A 23,499-nucleotide genomic window follows, 5' to 3' on the forward strand; every position below is an offset into this window, starting at 1 on the left:
TTGTCCATTCTTACTTTTTCTTTACAGATATTTTGATAATCACTGCATCAGTGCAATTGACAGGAATGCAAGACATTTTATTAGAGATATAAATCAGAAAATGTTATCTCAGTAAGATATCTTTGAATCCTGCCTAATATCCTCAATACAATTTTTTTTGTATGGAATGAATTATAAAATATTGAATTCAAAATCAGTTTGAAAAACGTTTTTTTAATGTACAGACATTATCAATTGTTAACTGTAAGATAGGGTACATTTATATGTAGGACATAAATTCTATTGTATATTAATGGATAATTAAAATTACATAATATACTCTCTAGAGAAAAGTACCAGAACATCATCCAAACTTTTAAAAACATAAAGATATAAACATAAAGAATTTTACATTGGATTAATTGAAGTTAACAAATTTCCTTGTAATCAAAAGAACAACAAAAGCTAAGGAAACTGAAATAACTATATTAAGTCATGGATACAACTCTTACTTTTAGAAAACAGTTAAAATTGAGAACCTTTAAAAATAAAACACAATACTTTACCAGAATTTATATCAAAAACTGAGATCAGCAGATTGATTTGTTATACTGTTCGGTGAGAAAAAAACAAATTGGTTGCTATTTGTAATTACAAAAAATTCAACTACTAGACACTTGCAAAATATGATTTTACAGTTCTAGCTATATAGGATGTAAGTAGTCTTTATTTTGGTGCCATGACCAGGTATTGATTATAATAATACTTACCTTTATAAGTATCACAATAACAATTATGCACAAAGCAACAAAAACAGCTACAAAAATTCCCACATCTAAATACTCTTTATCATTTTCCTGAAAGACAATATAAAGTTCCATAAAACCGTATAACATTTGTTATACTGCATTGTATATATGTCAAGTGTATATTGAAAATATTAAGATGAAAATAATGCATCTACATCAGAGACTTAAATTTCTGATCTTTAGTTTTCTATGAATCAATTGTGGACTTATTTGTCTTTCTATTTTTTGCAATAGTGTTGCCAGTTTTTCCTTGGACTTCTGAGTATTGAACCTCCCTTAGGTATCGTTTGCCTCCATTTTTACATCAGTATCCTGGACTAATCATTTTGTATTTGTTTTGATTGACTGAGCAACGACACAAGTTTTCTGAAGATTTTGTTGTTGTGTCTTGCTGTGTTTGAGTCAGACAGGCCTTGCTAACACAGATAAATATTTTTTTAAAGAGAAAAAAATGAATTAAACAAGAATTTGTCCACAGTACATGGATGCCTTACTCACACTACTATTTTCTATGTTTAGTGGACTGTGAAATTTGGGTAACAACTCTAATTTGGCATTAAAATAAGAAAGATTATATCATAGGGAACATGTATACTAAGTTTCAAGTTGCTTTGACTTCAACTTAATCAAAACATACCTTGAACAAAAACTTGAAGCAAGACAGACGGACGGATGAACGAACTGACCAACCCACAGACCAGAAAACATAATGCCCCTCTACTATCGTAGGTTGGGCATAACAAAACTTATTCTGTTCCATACAAATTACATTTGTACTATTGGCCATGTTTTACATTTGTGTTTATACTTACTTTTTTGGCTGGGACATTGGACAGTAAAGATCGTATTCTTGCCCTGACATTTTGTTGTGTCTGTATGATGGTCATTAGACGTATTATACTTACTTTTTTGGCTGGGACATTGGATGGTAAAGATCATATTCTTGCCCTGGCATTTTGCTGTCTATATGATTGTCATTAGACGTATTATACTTACTTTTTTGGCTGGGACATTGGACGGTAAAGATCATATTCTTGCCCTGGCATTTTGTTGTCTATATGACTGTCATTAGACGTATTATACTTACTTTTTTGGCTGAGACATTGGACGGTAAAGATCTTATTCTTGCCCTGGCATTTTGTTGTCTATATGACTGTCATTAGACGTATTATACTTACTTTTTTGGCTGAGACATTGGACGGTAAAGATCTTATTCTTGCCCTGGCATTTTGTTGTGTCTATATGATGGTCATTAGTCGTATTATACTTACTTTTTTGGTTGGGACATTGGACGGTAAAGATCGTATTCTTGCCCTGGCATTTTGTTGTCTATATGATGGTCATTAGTCGTATTATACTTACTTTTTTGGCTGGGACATTGGACGGTAAAGATCGTATTCTTGCCCTGGCATTTTGTTGTCTATATGATGGTCATTAGTCGTATTATACTTACTTTGTTGGCTGAGACATTGGACGGTAAAGATCGTATTCTTGCCCTGGCATTTTGTTGTCTATATGATTGTCATTAGACGTATTATACTTACTTTTTTGGCTGGGACATTGGACGGTAAAGATCATATTCTTGCCCTGGCATTTTGTTGTCTATATGACTGTCATTAGACGTATTATACTTACTTTTTTAGCTGGGACATTGGACAGTAAAGATCGTATTCTTGCCCTGGTATTTTGTTGTGTCTATATGATTGTCATTAGACGTATTATACTTACTTTTTTAGCTGGGACATTGGACAGTAAAGATCGTATTCTTGCCCTGGCATTTTGTTGTGTCTATATGATGGTCATTAGTCGTATTATACTTACTTTTTTGGCTGAGACATTGGACGGTAAAGATCGTATTCTTTCCCTGGCATTTTGTTGTCTATATGATTGTCATTAGACGTATTATACTTACTTTTTTGGCTGGGACATTGAACGGTAAAGATCATATTCTTGCCCTGGCATTTTGTTGTCTATATGACTGTCATTAGACGTATTATACTTACTTTTTTGGCTGGGACATTGGACAGTAAAGATCGTATTATTGCCCTGACATTTTGTTGTGTCTGTATGATTGTCATTAGACGTATTATACTTACTTTTTTGGCTGGGACATTGGATGGTAAAGATCATATTCTTGCCCTGGCATTTTGTTGTCTATATGATTGTCATTAGACGTATTATACTTACTTTTTTAGCTGGGACATTGGACGGTAAAGATCATATTCTTGCCCTGGCATTTTGTTGTCTATATGATTGTCATTAGACGTATTATACTTACTTTTTTAGCTGGGACATTGGACGGTAAAGATCATATTCTTGCCCTGGCATTTTGTTGTGTCTATATGATGGTCATTAGACGTATTATACTTACTTTTTTGGCTGGGACATTGGACGGTAAAGATCGTTTTCTTGCCCTGGCATTTTGTTGTGTCTATATGATGGTCATTAGTCGTATTATACTTACTTTTTTGGCTGGGACATTGGACGTTTAAGATCGTATTCTTGCCCTGGCATTTTGTTGTCTATATGATTGTCATTAGACGTATTATACTTACTTTTTTAGCTGGGACATTGGACGGTAAAGATCTTATTCTTGCCCAGGCATTTTGTTGTGTCTGTGTGATGGTCATTAGCCGTATTATACTTACTTTTTTGGCTGGGACATTGGAAGGTAAAGATCTTATTCTTGCCCAGGCATTTTGTTGTGTCTGTGTGATGGTCATTAGCCGTATTATACTTACTTTTTTGGCTGGGACATTGGACGGTAAAGATCGTATTCTTGCCCTGGCATTTTGTTGTGTCTATATGATGGTCATTAGTTGTATTATACTTACTTTTTTGGCTGGGACATTGGACGGTAAAGATCTTATTCTTGCCCAGGCATTTTGTTGTGTCTATATGATGGTCATTAGTCGTATTATACTTACTTTTTTGGCTGGGACATTGGACGGTAAAGATCTTATTCTTGCCCAGGCATTTTGTTGTGTCTATATGATGGTCATTAGTCGTATTATACTTACTTTTTTGGCTGGGACATTGGACGGTAAAGATCGTATTCTTGCCCTGGCATTTTGTTGTCTATATGACTGTCATTAGACGTATTATACTTACTTTTTTAGCTGGGACATTGGACAGTAAAGATCGTATTCTTGCCCTGGCATTTTGTTGTGTCTATATGATGGTCATTAGTCGTATTATACTTACTTTTTTAGCTGGGACATTGGACGGTAAAGATCTTATTCTTGCCCTGGCATTTTGTTGTGTCTGTATGATTGTCATTAGCCGTATGGCCTCATTACCATGAATAGTTATCACAGGTCTCTCTAACTGCTGCCAGGCATACTTTCTCAACTATAACAAAAAATGATCATTGCATAAAACATTTGTATCTTTAGTGGGACTTCAGTGTGAGTTTCCTTTGGGTTTTTTTTGTGGATATTACTTTGAAATGTAATTTTTGTTTCATTGAATATCCATCAATTATTTGCATGAAATTGAAAAGACAGAAAAACTATATTGTATTTTAAAATAAATTTCAAATTATTCAACAATGAAAACTTAATTGTGATTGATATAAAGCTTTACTAGCAGACTTCAGAACGCTCTATAAGTACTTCCTAAAATTTAGGAGACAAGAATTTCAAGGGATGGAAAGGATGGACCAGTAAATCCTAACTCTTAGAAATAGGGGAATTTTAACAAAACAAATGAATTGCACTAATATTGGGTAATGTTTGGGTCAGATTTTGTCCAGTTTTCAGCCTCAAATGGGAAAGACTTAAATCTTTGCTGAGTATTTTTTCAACATTTTACAAGTTTGTAAAGTTTTCTTTTAAATAGACAGTGCAGTGAAATATATGCATAGCGGAAATTTTGCAATTAGTGAAGATAAGGAACAAGAGCAAATTTCTTATTTCAGAAAAGGTATTCAATATAAAAAAAAAATAAACACAAACATTGAAGACCATAAACAGTGTTTCCAGAATGACTTTTATACGATCTACTTAAGAGACCAGAAATTCAAAAGCCAAAATACTTTGTACTTTAAACCGATAAAACCAATAAGGCCTTTTATAAACAGAACAGACAATATCGACTGAGATTTACTCAGAATTACCAGACAAAGTTAAAAATTTTATTTTAATTAGAGTATTTAAAAACAGTTTTAATGAATGTAAACATAAATCTTATATATAATACCACAATGAGAATGTTGCGATAATTATTCTACATTGAAAAAAAGTCAGACTATAAATTTGTTAAGACCACCCATAGCTGTATTAATTTATGATCTAATCATGTGACGTATAAAATCTGCAGTGTACCTACCAGGTGCACCCTTAATGCACATTTGGTATCTTGCATATATATTGCAGGTAAAAATACACCTCATTATTACATTGAAATAGAATGTGCACTGGACAATTAAAATACAATGCATCTCTGCAGTCTACCTAATTACTGAGGATTTAGCCTATTTTTACAACTATCAACATTGGTTTGGATATCTAAGTGCTAAAGACTCATTAAGGGACTACATCAAAAGTTCAATGTAGGATAAAAAACTTAATTCACATAGTTTTTTCGCTGACCCCCCTACCCCCCTTCTTAACTTAATTTAGTAAAAATTGATTTACCTATATGGATATATGTAAAATTGATTTTAGAGTAACAAAACTTGCAGCAATGTTGACCCCCCACCCCCAAACTATTTGATTTAAGTTTTTTATCCTACATCAATCTTTTGATGTCGTCCCTAAACCAAGTTCTGCATATGTCTGTCCAAAGTCAGGAGCTTGAAATTCAGTGGTTGTCATTTGTTGCTGTGTTACATATTTGGTTTTTGTTTATCATGCTTATTATTTTGTACATAAATATTGCTGTTAAAGGCTGTACCATTACCTATAGTTGTTAATTTCTGTGTCATGTGGTCTCTTGTGGAGAGTTCTCAATGGCAATCATACCACTTTTTTTTAATACTAATACTATCATGACTATGTCTCCATAAGACCATATGAATTCTTGAAGCAAAGTTTTGCATTGAAATCTTGCTTCTTTTAAGATGATTTTTGTTCAAACAAGATTAACTACTGTGGAATCATTATTATTTGTTGGATACCTATCTTCCTGGATTTCGTGGGTACAGGTGAACCACAAAATTAAATGGTCAACAATCAAATTTTCTTTCAGCGTGTATGTCGAAATCTGCAAAGCCACGAAATTATAATCCAGAAACATGTAAGTTTTCTGTAATTCATGAAAATTGGTACCCACTATAATAAATGAATCCACAGACCATTTCAATATCTACATACCCTCTTTGAAGCCTCTGGGACGTCACTAACATCAAACACCACAGCAGTCGCACCTCGTCTTATTGCTACTTTGGCCTGAAAAAAATAGGATATAGAATTGAGAATAAAAATGAAGAATGTGTCAAAGAGACAATAACCCCACCAAAGAACAGAAAACAGCTCAAGGCACTCAATTGGTCTTCATTATATCGCAGTAAGAAAATCTTACATCTAGATAGTGATGTTGAATTTCTGATGATTGATTACCATTGGGGATGACATCCCAAGTTCCAGAAACAAAATCATTCTTTCCTCTGGATCTTGAAACAAATAATCATATGATTGGCTCACTTGAAATAGCCCATTCAATTTATATCATGTATATCTAGTATGCATGCAGTATTCTCTTTTCTATTACACATTGTCATGAATGAAAGACAATGGAAGAACAATCCAACATCTCAAGATAACAAACATATTATGGACGTCAATATAAAAATAATGGCCTCAAATTTTGTCCCAGTCATAACATACAACCATATTAAACATCACATCTTGTTTTGTGTAAAATAAAGAGAAAAACTCTCAATTCATGCAAGAAAGGATATTTATTTATAAATGAAATTTGTAGAATTCTGATGTTTTGACTAAATCATTTATATCATTGTATATATATGTTACAGTAAGTAGGTGAAATTAGGAATTACACATAATTACTGAACTATTCAGTAAATACCTGTAATTACTAACTGTATTTACTGATGGTTTCAGTGATTACTGGTATTTACTGATTTTTGTAGTCATTTTTACACCTATTTACATACTTGATATTTTATATTAAACATGGTTAATTTGAGACATAATTCAAGATACCAAATAAGAAAGTAACGGGGTATTAGGATTGTAGGGATTACTTTGGAGGTAATGAAGTCAAAGATTGTATGTTCTATATTTATGTTTGTGAATTGAAACTGGAAAATGATTGTTTTATAATTTTTGAATCTCGCTAAAGATCATTTGCAATATGCAAGACAATGATACCCAATATGCAATACAATGATACCCAAGGTTTACTTGTAGCACAAAATGGCCTAAAATATCAACTTTATCATAAAATGATCATAAAGGTCACATTATATTTATTTTGTAAATGGGTCTATTTCAAAAGCCTTAAGGTTTAATAGATCAGTTCTTTTATAAAAGTACATAATATTCTTCAAAGTAGTACATGGAAAACTAAGGACTATAAGCAACACGAACCACACCAAAAACTAGGTGTGATCTCAGGTGTTCCAGAAGGGTAAGCAGATCCTGCTCCACTTGTGGCACTTGTCGTGTTACTCATGTTATTACAAGACCGTTAATAGTGCAGGTACATGTATAATAATGATCTTTTCGTGAATTGAACCAGTCAATCAAATGTTTCATCCCTTTTGTTTTACTTTCAACTTTGATACTCTATTCTTTGTAATAGCTGAATACATGTGTTAGTGTAACCCATCTCCAGCTAAACAGTTACATTGAGGTTGAACTAGTCATTTTCAAGTGAATAACTCATCAGCTGGAGCTCATCAGCCAATTGTTTCTTAGCTTATTTTGAAAACAAATGAACTAAATTTATCTGCAAAAAGCGAATTATGATTTGATTCCAGAACAAAAAAATCATATTTAATTTGTTTGTATTATATAGCTATAATGCCTCTTTTATATAGCAAAACGGTATATTTTAGGATGATCACTTTTTGATAATATTAACTGACCTTCTTATCAGATTTACCCCATTTTTTTTATCAGCTGACAACATTGTTTTAACTGTTAGTAAATAGCTGTAAAAATTCAATTAAAAATTAGCAATTACTGGTAAAAACTGGGCAGATTCAGGAATTACTTGTATTTACTAAGTGCATTGGGAAACACATGTGTTTCCTAAATTTTAGTGATTACATGTATTTCCTAATTTCACCTATTTACTGTAACATATATATAGATACACAAAGATATATGTAATTTAGAAAAAACTTTAAAAAAGATGTTTATGACAATGAACTGATTGTCAATTCGTATGTTAAGTGGATAAATATAAAAGCTGATCTGTGTCTTTATGATGATATAATAGGTCCTCTATATCTTTAGTACAAGGTGATTACAAAGTTTCTTAAAAACAAAAACACACACATCAAAGACAAAAACACACACATCAAAGTTAGTATGTCGGGATGCAATGGACTGATTCTCTTTCATGTGTCATGTCACCATGTTGATCTTTAGGTATGATAATTAACTACATTAAGATGTATGACTGGACCGAGGTCATCACGGTCAAGTTATGTACAAAGGAATAAAACTCTATTGATGTGCATAAAGGTTTATACATGTGACTTTTACTACTTCCTGTTCTGGTATCCTCAACACAATACAAAAATGTCAAATATTCATGTTAACATTCTTAAAAACCATAAGTTAATAAGGCAGCCTCAAATATGTTGTTTTGTCTTTTGGCTAAATGAGAAAATCTGTCAAGTCTGTGGTTTATTATGTTTATGTTTAAAATATCCTGCATCATAAAATGTTAGGACCTTCATCAGTCTTGAAAACAAAATCATTATGCACAGAGAAAAATTAAGACAAATCTGAACATTTTAATTTTAGTTTCGAGATCTTTTATATATTTCGGAGTTTAGTATGACATCCATTATCATTGAACTAGTATACATTTTTGTTAAGGGGCCAGCTGAAGCATGCCTTCTTGGTGCTGGAATTTCTTGCTGCATTGAAGACCATAATGGTGGCCTTCAGCTGTTATCTGCTCTTTGGTCAGGTTGTTGTCTCTTTGACACATTACTCCATTTCCATTCTCAATTTTATTCTGTGATCTTGTGCTCATGTGTATCATCTACTCACACTGACTAGCTGATCTTGTGCTCATGTGTATCATCTACTCACGCTGACTCACTGATCTTGTGCTCATGTGTATCATCTACTCACGCTGACTCGCTTAATGATCTTGTGCTCATGTGTATCATCTACTCACGCTGACTCGCTTAATGATCTTGTGCTCATGTGTATCATCTACTCACGCTGACTTGCTGATCTTGTGCTCATGTGTATCATCTACTCACACTGACTCGCTGATCTTGTGCTCATGTGTATCATCTACTCACACTGACTCGCTGATCTTGTGCTCATGTGTATCATCTACTCACACTGACTCGCTGCAGACAAGATTATTTGTCTCATTCATTATTTCGTGGTCATGTTGGTTGAGTTGTGTTGCTGTCTATCATATTTGATTTATCTAAACTGTTTTGAACATGAATCAAATTTAGCCATAATTGATTTCTCGTTTCAATTTATTTCCAAAAAATTGTCATTGGTATATGTGGTATAGGATTTTATCATTGCTGAAGGTTGTACACTGTGACCTATAGTTGTTAACTTCTAAATCATGTGGCCTAGCTGATGGAGAGTTGTCTCATTGGAAATCATACCACATCTTCTTATTTTTACATTGACAAATTATGCCTCCAATTTCTATTTAAAGCCAGTTGGTGTGCTTGCCTATAGACTGCTCTAAAGTTTTATTTCTTTTTTTATATGGCTGCTGGCTCAGGCCCATAGACTTTAGTTTAGGGTTAAATAGGGTTAAATTTCTTCTGTCATAGGGTAGCTGGTCCATAGACTTTATTCATACCTGTAGCCAGGGGGGGTTCTGGGGGTCGTCCGAACCCCCCTTGAAATCAAATAAGCACTGTTAAAGTCAACGTTTTGTTCAAATTGTGACTGTTAAAGTCGAGTTCATGAGTCCAACGAACCCCACCTTAGAAATTCCTGGCTACGGGCCTGTTATTTTAGGGTTATATTTCTTCTGTCATAGGGAAGCTGGCCCATAGACTTTAGTTTAGGGTTATATTTCTTCTGTCATAGGGTAGCTGGCCCATAGACTTTAGTTTAGGGTTATATTTCTTCTGTCATAGGGTAGCTGGTCCATAGACTTTATTTTAGGGTTATATTTCTTCTGTCATAGGGTAGCTGCCCCATAGACTTTATTTTAGGGTTATATTTCTTCTGTCATATGGTAGCTGGTCCATAGACTTTATTCATACCTGTAGCCAGGGGGGGTTCTGGGGGTCGTCCGAACCCCCCTTGAAATCAAATAAGCACGGTTAAAGTCAACGTTTTGTTCAAATTGTGACTGTTAAAGTCGAGTCCAACGAACCCCACCTTAGAAATTCCTGGCTACGGGCCTGTTATTTTAGGGTTATATTTCTTCTGTCATAGGGAAGCTGGCCCATAGACTTTAGTTTAGGGTTATATTTCTTCTGTCATAGGGTAGCTGGCCCATAGACTTTATTTTAGGGTTATATTTCTTCTGTCATAGGGTAGCTGCCCCATAGACTTTATTTTAGGGTTATATTTCTTCTGTCATATGGTAGCTGGCCCATAGACTTTAGTTTAGGGCTATATTTCTTCTGTCATAGGGTAGCTGGCCCATAGACTTTATTTTAGGGTTATATTTCTTCTGTCATAGGGAAGCTGGCCCATAGACTTTATTTTAGGGTTATATTTCTTCTGTCATAGGGTAGCTGGCCCATAGACTTTAGTTTAGGGCTATATTTCTTCTGTCATAGGGTAGCTGGCCCATAGACTTTAGTTTAGGGCTATATTTCTTCTGTCATAGGGTAGCTGGCCCATAGACTTTAGTTTAGGGCTATATTTCTTCTGTCATAGGGTAGCTGGCCCATAGACTTTAGTTTAGGGCTATATTTCTTCTGTCATAGGGTAGCTGGCCCATAGACTTTAGTTTAGGGCTATATTTCTTCTGTCATAGGGTAGCTGGCCCATAGACTTCAGTGTAGGGTTATATTTCTTCTGTCATACGGTAGCTGGCCCATAGATGTCTTTGGAGTTTAAATACTTTTGTCATAAAGGGGTTGTTACAAGTTCTCATTAAATGTAACACATGCCCAACATATTTCATTAAAATAGCATGCGCATAATTATACTAAAAAGAAAACTCTTTTCAACAAAATTTACAAAAAATCATATTTTGTCCTTTCCTCAAATCTCTCTTAGATATATTCTGAAAATCTAAAATAGTTTTCGTACAATGCATGTATTTGTATGTCAACAAATAGCCTTTGTGAACAATGCCAGAATCCCCCTTCACATATACCTCATAACTATATGATAAAAATTTGTCTTGTCACCAGATTAAATATTTAGAAGACAGTTTGAAAATGAATGATATTTTTTACCTAATAATTAAATTATATGATAATTATTGCACTCTCTGTGAAGTGACATCAAAGATTGTGCCTCAGGTAAATTACTACACCTGTGGTTTGTATACCTGTACAGTAAGGTAAATGTGTTATAAAAGAGACAAAGTTTTTAGTATTAAACACTCTTATACATATGGAAGCTTAACAACAGAAAGAAACTTATTCAGAATCAACATTTATAAATATGAAGGCTTAACAAACTAAAGCAGCAATGATATTCTGTATTAACATTGATACGTAGGCTTAACAAACTAAAACAGCAATGATATTCTGTATTAACATTGATACGTAGGCTTAACAAACTAAAACAGCAATGATATTCTGTATTAACATTGATACGTAGGCTTAACAAACTAAAGCAGCAATGATATTCTGTATTAACATTGATACGTAGGCTTAACAAACTAAAACAGCAATGATATTCAGTATTAACAATGATACGTAGGCTTAATACAGTCGCAAACTATAGCCTTTGGCTGTTTTCTGCTCTTCGGTTGGGTTTGTTGTCTCTTTGTCATACTGTTGCTGAATCATGAAAATGAGGTCAAGGACAATGGATATATGACATAAGAAAAGTTTTTAACATAAGGCATCTGCATACAATATGAAACATCCAGTTCTCCTACATTCTTAAATATTAAGCTTTATATAATTAGTTTGAGCCGCCTATGGAAAGTAATTCCAATGTCTCACATCTGTGATGAAAATCTGCAATGAAAGTTGCAAGCAAGACAAAAAATGGTTTGTAAAAGTATACCAAATTGGCTAAACAATAAAACAGCAAAGTTTTGATGGGTTCTACAAAGATGTTTTAAACTTTAATTACAGTTCTAATCATTTCATACCCGCCTTATAATCATGATAATACAAGCACATACAGGGTAAGTTCTAGCATTTATACCTAATTATATAAGCTCATACAATGATTTCTGATAGGTTCTAACATTCATTGTATTTTATACCTAATTATATAAGCTCATACAATGATTTCTGATAGGTTCTAACATTCATACCTGATTATATAAGCTCATACAATGATTTCTGATGGGTTCTAACATTCATACCTGATTATATAAGCACATACAATGATTTCTTATGGGTTCTAACATTTCATACCTGATTATATAATCTCATACAATGATTTCTGATGGGTTCTAACATTCATACCTGATTATATAAGCTCATAAAATAATTTCTGATGGGTTCTAACATTCATACCTGATTATATAATCTCATATAATGATTTCTGATGGGTTCTAACATTCATACTTGATTATATAAGCTCATACAATGATTTCTGGTGGGTTCTTAGATTTCATACTTGATTATATGAGCTCATACAATGATTTCTGATGGGTTCTAACATTCATACCTGATAATATAAGCTCATACAATGATTTCTGATGGGTCTAACATTCATACCTGATTATATGAGCTCATACAATGATTTCTGATGGGTCTAACATTCATTGCTGATGTAATGAGCTCATACAATGATTTCTGATGGGTTCTAACATTCATACCTGATTATATAAGCTCATACAATGATTTCTGGTGGGTTCTTAGATTTCATACCTGATTATATAAGCTCATACAATGATTTCTGATGAGTTCTAACATTCATACCTGATTATATAAGCTCATACAATGATTTCTGATGGGTTCTAGCATTCATACCTGATTATATAAGCTCATACAATGATTTCTGATGGGTTCTAAGATTCATACCTGATTATATAAGCTAATACAATGATTTCTGATGGGTTCTAACATTCATACCTGATTATATAAGCTCATACAATGATTGCTGATGGGTTCTAGCATCCATACCTGATTATATAAGCTCATACAATGATTTCTGATGAGTTCTAACATTCATACCTGATTATATAAGCTCATAAAATGATTTCTGATGGGTTCTAGCATTCATACCTGATTATATAAGCTCATAAAATGATTGCTGATGGGTTCTAGCATTCATACCTGATTATATAAGCTCATACAATGATTTCTGATGAGTTCTAACATTCATACCTGATTATATAAGCTAATACAATTATTTCTGATGGGTTCTAACATTCATACCTGATTATATAAGCTCATACAATGATTTCTGATGGGTTCTATTATTCATACCTGATTATATAAGCTCATACAATGATTTCTGATGGGTTCTAGCTTCATGACTCCAACCCAACCATAAACCATTTTTTCTGACACGTCTCTGCTACAAATACTCATTGGATGGATCTGAAATACAGAGAAAAGTTGTCATTGAACAGTCTTACTTCTATTATAGACAAATAAAAGTCTCCAATGAACAGTCCAACTTCTATAGATAAATACAAGTTTTCAATGAACAGTCTTATTTCTATAGATAAAACAAAGTCTTCAATGAACAGTCTTCTTTCTATAGATAAATAAACAGTCTTCTTTCTATAGATAAATAAAGTTTTCAATGAACAGTCTTATTTCTATAGATAAATAAAAGTCTTCAATGAACAGTCTTATTTCTATAAATAAATAAGTCTTCAATGAACAGTCTTATTTCTATAGATAAATAAAAGTCTTCAATGAACAGTCTTATTTCTATAGATAAATAAAAGTCTTCAATGAACAGTCCAACTTTTATAGATATATGTATATAAAACATATCTAATATTGGCAATTTGTACATGTTCCCTTTGATTTAACTTGTCACCCTATATTTCAACTAATAATGAGAAATAATACTTTAAATTCATATTCTACACAAGTATATCATCTTTTACAAATTTAGATTTTTTTCAAACCGTGCAGCATTTTTCATGTTTATTTTAAGATTTCAACTAAGATAAATCCTGTAGGTTTATTCTAAGACTTTATTCATGGAACTTAAATCCTTTCTGTAGTAAACTAGCTGATCCTACTTAAATCAAGTCATTTCAATTTAGATTTAAAATTGTATGTCTAAAGCTTAACTGAATTTAATCGAAGAAGCTTTCGAAACAAGATTAAATCACTTTAAAAACCATTTGCATATGAAAACTACCCTTCCTCTAAACAATTATATGTTAGCAGGAAACTGAATTCCTCGGATAACTTTTAAGACTGCTACTCAATCAGAAATGCAGTATACACTTTACATAGATATCACATCACAGACTATATGGAAATAAGGACTTAAAACCTGGATTTAATGTCTAATAGATACGCGTACATTAAGTAAAGAGGATGAATTCTAACCCAGCAGGACTGGAGTAAACAAATTAAGGATTACATATAGACATATACATGTGGATCACTATAGTACAAAGAGATTAAAGTTCTATCTATATCTACCAACTCAATTATTTAAAATATTCCTTCAGGTATAGTGTTTGTATCAAGTGCTAATCATATTATAATACAGTTCAGCTCTTGGGCTCCAGCTATTTGGGTCCCTTCTTTCTATATTTCAAATTCCTTACATCCTTTAAAGGTGTTTTACTATTTTGTTTAGTAGTTAGGCCAACTAAAATTAGTTAGTAGATTTTCATCCAAATTTTTGAAAAAAATGGGGCGGGTGGGGGGATTTTATTTTTTAATTTTTATATCTTATGAAACCCTCTTGTGACGTGTTCTTCAAATATGCAAGTGTAATAATAAGCTTATATCATGTTTATACATATGTAAGGAATCGTACACAATATTTCAAATCTTAACATGAAAAAAAACTCTAATTGGTAACCACTGTTCTACATGTAATTGCTGCTTTAGAAATCTAATCAGCAAAAACATAAAAGAAGAATGCTCTCTTCAGTTGGACCACCTTCACCAAATTTAGTGTCTTTTTAAGCGACCATTTTTTTGTCTCCATAAAATGAAACAAATATGCAACTAAAGAATTACGAGTTCAGAGTAAAATGAAACTGTTTTGAAAACAAAAGGGTTGGTGCTTTTATGATTCTTATAGATGCAAATATAATTCATATGTAATACGTAAACTTAACCAAAAAGGAAAAGATGTTTAATGGCTCTATTGAGGGTATTGGGATAGAAGGCGTTTGTGCTGTTTGTCAACAAAAAAAGCCATGGGTAAATCCAAGTGTATGTTTGCCGACTTTTAAAACTCAATTATACTGTCATAAATCTAACAAGTTCGTCCTTGCGTCATTTCATTTAAATACAGTTATGGTTTTGTACGAATGTGTTCCACGATTCCTGCTCTTTGGGTATAATTCACAGTCCAAAATTCCTGCCACAAAGTCATTTTATCAATAAAAAAATGAACGGTTTTCTAAATCACAGAAATTTGTGTCATGCCGCGATTTGCCATCTTGGACACAATTACAATTACCTAATTGTAACCCGATTATTTCATGCCCTTCTTGAAATCAATCTCTATTCTCGGTAAATGATTTTGTCATCATAGAGCTGCAGAATCTTTTTTAATTACTCGAAGTAATATGAAAACCGAAATTTGAAACAGGACGTTTGGAAGGAAACAAAATTTTTGACGGTTACCGGAAACGGAGATGAACAAATCCGGGAATCGTAAATTTTTCAAAATTTTAAAAAATCAGGGCGGGCGGGGATGAAAATCTATCAATTAATTTTAATTGGCCTTATTAAGTTTTGTCTTTGGTTTTATTTGTCTGTAACCTTTGTATTTACAGTTTGTAACTTGGTGGGTTTAAAGTACAGTACTACAGAGAACAATTGAGCCAATTAGAGTGAGTCACTTAACAGCAGATAGCTTGTGCTTGTACAATGACAGCAAATTAAATATATATGACTATAGTTATCCATGCCGTTGATGTGTTTTTAGATTTTGATTTAGACATTTAATAAAGGACTTATGATTTGAATTTTTGTATTGTTTTGGTATTTTGTTTTATATCTTTTTTGTACATTTGTTCTAGCAAACTTGACATTTCATTTGTTCAAAAAAAAAGTCAAACTGTAGCTGTACTTACACTTGTTATTATTTTATATTTCATTATATAATACCAATTTCATCATCTCCAATATTTCATTGATCACCAGAAATTGTCGAGTATAATTGAATTATATTGTAATACAAAATATATTTTTTATTTTATTTGAAAATATTTGAAAAAATATTTTCATAAGATTATACTGTTGAATATGCCCTTATAACTAAAAGATCATCTGAACCCCTACCCCTTTCTCTTTTGTATCATTTGCTTCTACACTCTGTTTATGTCTTTCTTCATTTAATATAATATGTAGTTAACAATCAGGTTCTTCTTATGTTTTATATTTAAAAACTTATTTCAGAATTATCAAACCCCAATCCTAATAAAACATGTAACAGCTTTACAGAAGAAAAGCTCAATTACTCCACTTAAGTTACAATGTCATACACTTCTTGATCAAAGACAGTTTGTTTCACTAAATATCTCATATCGACTAAAAGAACACAATTTACATCTCAAACCAGATTGTTATAAATGTCGACCAAAAATGATCTATCTTTAATAAATATGTTTTCTTCAAAAGTATGAATAAATTATGGGTTTAATAATACATAAATGTATCACAAAATTAAGGCATTAAATCATTGAGAGAATTTAATGAAGGTATTGGAAGAGAACAGCAGCCTGGTATCAAGTTCAAATTACTGTAGTCTATTCATAACCAAGTGTTTCATATAAATATATTGTCTGAATAGGGAATAAGCTAACATGGGTAAATAACTCAACAGTTGTTGTGGAATCTGGGACTGTAATTTGAGTTATCTCCCACTAAACAAGTCAAACAGATTATAAACAGTACAAAGAATTTTATAGTTGAAGGTAATATTGTGAATTCAAAATGACTGTTTGGTTCTCTTTTATTGTGTCTTGGTCAAACAGATGACATCACATTTCCTACTAGAAGTATTTTAACCTACCAAGGATATTTGTTAGACCAAGTTTCTATCTTTCTAAGATATTTGCAATCAATAAAATGTAAAGGTACATTATGGTCTTTCACTATTACACAGCAAATTTTTCAATTTGTAATATTTTCATTTTCAAAACTTGTTAAATTAAACAAGATTGAGTTTAAATATAAACAAAAAAAAAAAACATCTCCTGTCACCTAATTTATCATTCTTTTTCTTAACCTTCAAAAATTATGACTTCAAAAGATTTGACTATATCATATTAACATAATCATGATGAAAAAGTGTTCTTATAGATATAACATTGTATACATCTAACCACATTGTCGGTCAAGTTTAACACCTAACAGTGTACAATTTATAAGATGTTGTTTTTTTACAAAGAACAATTATGATATATTATCATGCATCTAACATGGCTTTTTTTTTTATTGTTTTTTATTTTTTGACAAATCTCTTATGAACCATGTTATGAATCAAATAGTTAACAAATGTTGACAATCTAAAGCTATATATGTTCTTCAAAGTACAACATAGAAGGTTTAAAAGGATATATATCTAATATCCAAAGTCATGAACATTGCAATTTCAAACTGATTTGATGAATGGGCAACTCTTTACCATTTAGTGGCAATTATTACATGCATACTCAGAATGAGAACGCATAAATGTGACAATTTAGAGTAGACAAACATGCTGAGCTTGCAAATTCACAAGGTGACAATTGATAATATGGTCCTTATTTGTAGACATATTATCCTTAATCATAATAATCTGAGAGTCCTCAAATACTGTTCAAATTAAAGAACCTTTGTGAGCACGCTCACATACCCCACGTCTTCATATTGTCACTGGAGAAACAAAATCTCGTGAAATTCTGTTGTGTGGTTTGAAAGGAGTTGGGATGACAAACTGTTGCAGTAGTACATTAAAGTAAATAAGTTCAAAGGGGCGTAACTCCTAGAAAAAAATTGAATCACAATTTCCCATCGATATGCACAACTACATAGTATGTCCTTATTATCTGAAAAGGTTTCGTGAAATTCTGTTGTGTGGTTTGAGAGGAGTTGCGATGACAAACTGTTGCAGTAATACATTAAAGTAAATAACTTCAAAGGGGCGTAACTCCTAGAAAAAAAATTGAATCGCAATTTCCCATCGATTTGCACAACTACATAGTATGTCCTTATTATCTGAAAAGGTTTCGTGAAATTCTATAGTGTGGTTTGAAAGAAGTTGCGATGACAAGAAACAGGACGGACTGACGGACGGACGGACAGACGGACGGGTCAAAAACATTATACCCTTCGCAACCCGTTGCGTGGGGTATAATTAAAGCTACTTTATTTTAAAAATATATAAATTTCAAAACCTTTTGGGATAATTAAGATAAAGCCAATATTGTCACCAAATTTTGGCCAGTGAAAAGTTAAACACAAAAGACACTCAATTTTTTTTTTGGAAAGTTTGTGCTATATATTATATCTGAACCAGTATAGAAATCTATTCTATCCTAGATTAAGAGACCATGCACAGTTGAATTGACAATGGTAATTGGTTCCATAACAAATGTAAACATTGAATATTGGTTTATAATTTCAGCAGTTGTATGTCACTGACCACATCTTAAGACTAACTAATACAAAAACTTTTAAATCGTTAACCTTCATCATTAATTTCATCTGACAATTTAATGGAAGTCATTGACCACAAATATGGTTTAACAATTTATTCTTAATGAAGAATACAAAGACCTGTCTTTCCACTAAGATTTGTGTTCATGACTTCTTCATAATGTCATTACTATGAGTCACAAATACTTCAAAGTTTTTTTTTTAATTTATTTGATTTTAATTTGTTTTTAATATCAACACCTACACCTCTTGTCACACAATGTCCTATAATAGTCACTAACTGAAAAAAAATGACAAAATGTACTGATAATCTCCCATATGAGAGAGAAATCCAAAAATTTACACATAAATAGAAACAAGTTGCTTTCTTTAAAAAAAGAAATGCAATCGTAAACCCAAATGCTTGTTTGGCATTATATATATATTAGATAATTGTTTAATAAAGATGTATTGTTTTATATTACTTTTGTTGTGCATAAGAATTAGAAACTGACATTGCCTGTTTACCTAATGTAATACCGGCTTCACACATCAACGTATAGATCCGACGTACGTTGGCCGTGGTAAAAAAAATCATGCACGCTACCAATACGCTAGTAAATTTGATGCATTCAACCTGTCAATCATATCTGTATCGTGTGCACAACGACCTAAAACGTGTATTGGGTGTGCGTAAAGCGTACCTATGCGTTTCTCCTAGTCTTTCTACATTCCCGACTGCAGGTCTGTCTATATGTGAATGTTTGTCAATAAGTCTGTCACATTCGCCCGTCTGTTTACATGTTTACCAGTCCGTCTATGCCCACTGGTTCGTCTACATGTTCACTAGCTTTGAAATAGCTTTCGGTAAGTGCGATTATTTCAGTGATTTGTGTCTATTGTTTTTATGTAAGTGATTATTGTGCACCTTACCCATATTTTTAGGGACGCGAATTGCAACTGATATTTTACAGTTTTTTTCTTGCGATGTGTTGTCCTTATGGTTTGGTTCATTAGGGAGGGTTGGGTTTATGGCCACCACATTGTTTATGTACCAATGTCCATTCTAAAGCCAGGAACATGTAGTACAGTGGTTGTTGTTCATAATTCATGTCGGTCAAGTTTTTTTCGTAAATTATTTTGTTATCAATAAGGCTATTTAGTTTTGTTTGATTTTTGTTTTTAAATCTTAATGGTCGGGGCATTTAATAGCCGACTAAATAGAGTTTTTTTCATTTTTGGAGGCCGCTCGGTGGCCTTTAAAGACTTACTACCACGTCATTGTAACTCTGGTTGATACTTGTATCATTAGTGCTGGACCATGGTCGATCCTATGCACCTTTGAGGCAGGCGGGATATTTTTGTAGATCTTGTACAGCTCAAACTAAATTGGGAGTAGTTCCTATACTTCTATGTCTTGTCCCATGTTGCATGGTTGGAGAGGGTGTAATATCTTCTGTAGGTTTGATGAAGTTTCGCCCATATCAGACTTCTTCTCCTAAATAAAAGCTTTAAGGCGACGAGTATTTTTGTATGCAATGTGCCCTTCACGTGTCTCAAACTTATCTGTAGCGTTTTCAACGCTCGTGCAGAGTGTATATTATGTACGTGCAGTTTACAGGTATACGCTTGACAAACGCTTGAGCTGAATGAAATTTTTTATGTTCCATTAAAATTTTCCTGAAGGAAAAGCGTTCACTAAGCGTATACCTTTGCTTTTCGACGTACTTCAGACTTATGGAACGCGGGTTTAAATGCTTGCGTAGCGTTCCTCTGGAACTAAGTTACGCATACGATGATACAGACTTTGTTAACTTTCTTTTTTGACTGATTATTTTACATTGTCTTTTCGGGGCCTTTTATAGCCGACTATGCGGTACGTGCTTTGTCAGTTGTTGAAGGCCGTACGGAGACCCATAGTTTGTACTTCTGTGTTATTTTGGTTTCTTGTAGATAGTTGTCTCATTGACACCAAACCATATCTTCTTTTTTATATTCGATATCTTATCGCCGACCTGGTTAAGTCTGCTAAAAATGCATGCATGATTCATTTTTAGGATATCAGTCGTAATGAAAGTGGCACATTTAATTCGTAGTTTCATTGCTTGAAGTATCATTTCTTACATCTGCATGGTCAAATGTGTATTTTTTTAAAACAAATTTTAGATTTAGATTTCAGTCACGGTTATTTCCCCCCTTTTCATATTGAATATCTATACTTATCAGTCGCATTTTAATGACGAAAAGGATTCAGAGGTTATTATGTGACCTCCTTGTTTAAAAAAAAAAGTAAATAATGTTGCAATATTTAAACAAAGAAAATAACTTTAAATTTGCAATATTAATGAAATAGATACGGACATAACTTTCATAATTAATTTTAACGTTATTTTCAATAAACGATTTTTTTTTTTGAAAAATCCTCGTTTTTACACCTATTTGAGGCACGTATTTATGATTCCCATGTCCTTGGTCTATCCTAGACGTAAAATTTCAAAAAGTGCTAATACTTTTTTTAAAGATTTTATTTTTAATTGTTCTCGTTCAAAATATTTTATTTTTTCATTTTTAATATCTATTTAATTTTATTTTTAATAACCATTTTTTTTTATAAAAGTTGCAACATTTAACAAAAAAAAAAAAAAACTGTAATTTAATCATATGCAAGAAAGACTTCCCTTTAATTTCAGTATAAACAACATGTACATCTTCACTTAACGTAAAGAAAATGCTACTAAAACTCTTTCTAAAGATTTTATTTTTAATTATTCTCGTTCAGAATATAAAGCGCATTGTTTACATGAAATCTTATCTCATATCTAGCACAGCTTGTTACATCGTTTGACTAATTAAAATACTATGCATGTAGGTTAATATTAGCAGCTTGTAATCGTGTGCAAGAAAGTATTATATAAATTTCAGATCATACGTAAAATATCTCTATAGCAACTTAAGATGCTAATGCATATTCAACAGATTAGTAAGCTATTGCGCATGCATTTGAAAAGTGGTCATAGCTATTGCGCATGTATTTGAAAGGTGGTCATGGAAAGAACAGAAGTGTTCCGAATAACATCCGGTGTTCCGAAAGACTACATCACTCGTCCAATATATACTGCGTAAACCCTCAGGGGTTTACGCAATAATATATATATACTGTATAATGCCAAACAAATGTGCTTTGTAAAAATGTAAACAAATTATAGAAATTTCCCAAACAAAATAAAATTTATTTTTTCTCTAAAGATGTATGTAACATTAAATATTGCTAACTTATTCCATTGTATTCCTTAAGGGAGTTCGCTTTTCAGTTTCAAAGTAATTAACTTTTCAAAACACTAGTTTATATAGATAGTGGATTAATAAAGGAATCCAAAGAGCAAAAAAAAGTTTTCGAGATATCAGCCATTGAAATTTTGGCGGGAAAATATTCTCTCTCAATGACTTTTCATAGCTTTATCATTGACAAGTTGAAGTTCTCAAGAACTGTTAAAAACTAATTAAAATTTTATAAGAGTTTTACAGATGGCTTATCATTATATATGTAAAAGATTTACAAAAAGAAAAACGGGGGTCACCGGGCAAATTTTTTCAAAGCAGTCAAATTGATAAAACCAGAGGATTCCAAAAATCTGACAAAAAATCTTGAACATGACAAGCCAGCTTCCTTAATTTCAACTGCTGCTGTTGTCAGTGTTCTAGGGTCAGGTTGTTGTCTCTTTGACACATTCCCCATTTCCATTCTCAATTTTATGTAACATTTAAATAACTTCTTGTACTAAGGTATTAACAGTGTGTCTTGTACTAAGGTACTAACAGTGTGTCTTGTACTAAGGTACTAACAGTGTGTCTTGTACTAAGGTACTAACAATGTGTCTTGTACTAAGGTACTAACATAGTCTCGTGATTGAACTTCCCACTATAACAATCTATCAATTAGGTTTTTATTTTACCTGTGCGGTTTTCACTAAGATCAAAGTGGAGTCACACCAGAGACAAAAGGCTTAACTGTGATTTAATAGGTAATAAACTGATCATTAAACATATTAAATGAATATTTCTTCAAACATTAAGGTAAGATATTACCTTCCCTGTAAAGGTATAGCTCGACCTATAATGTGATCAGCATACAAATGTAAACAAACCCAACACTTAATTAGCATACTGCCAAACCTTTGTAAAAGATGATAAAGAAAGAATGTGTTATTTACTAGGTGCATAATTTCAGGCACAATACTTATTTAATAGGGACGGGAAATGACATTTGAACTCTTGGTATAATAAGGAACAAAATGAAAATATTTTATTCTATGCTGTTCTTTTCCTTTTATACAAGAAATCTTTAAAAAGATAGAACTGCCTGAAACAGGCATTTGGGTAATTCAATTCAACTTTATCAACCTACGGAATATTCTTTTCTGTATAACATTTGAACAATGTGTTATGTAAATATATATGCTTTCACTGCTAAAATTTACCAATCATTGCACTTCATATGAAAATATGGGTCAATGAGACGTTAGTTTCCAATAAAGTCTATTAGTTTTAACTCAGCATGCACTATTTTGTTAATGTAAATGAATATGTTTTAAATGAAAAAGTTGTCCAATTGTGCTTCATTTAAAAACAAAGGATTTGGTATGATATGTT

At 32.3% G+C, this 23,499-nt stretch overlaps 1 protein-coding gene across 5 annotated transcripts in view; it reads right to left on the bottom strand.

Moving 5' to 3' along the window:
* The window catches only part of LOC143074996 (uncharacterized), a 53,983-nt gene that overhangs the window by 12,363 nt on the left and 18,121 nt on the right, over positions 1-23,499 (bottom strand). The window contains exons 2-5 of one of the 5 annotated variants that reach the window (XM_076250217.1): positions 13,501-13,614; positions 6,104-6,178; positions 3,993-4,139; positions 750-836 (exon numbers count right to left, since the gene is read on the bottom strand). In XM_076250217.1, coding sequence (XP_076106332.1) covers positions 750-836; positions 3,993-4,139; positions 6,104-6,178; positions 13,501-13,614 — 423 coding nt within the window. Of the gene's footprint in view, positions 1-749; positions 837-1,600; positions 1,701-3,436; positions 3,515-3,992; positions 4,140-6,103; positions 6,179-12,377; positions 12,413-12,990; positions 13,028-13,500; positions 13,615-23,499 lie in introns of those variants that run through there. The other 4 variants (XM_076250219.1, XM_076250218.1, XM_076250221.1 and 1 more) reach the window with 4 other exon arrangements.

This window comes from Mytilus galloprovincialis, chromosome 5, assembly GCF_965363235.1.
Source record: "Mytilus galloprovincialis chromosome 5, xbMytGall1.hap1.1, whole genome shotgun sequence".
NCBI lineage: Eukaryota > Metazoa > Mollusca > Bivalvia > Mytilida > Mytilidae > Mytilus > Mytilus galloprovincialis.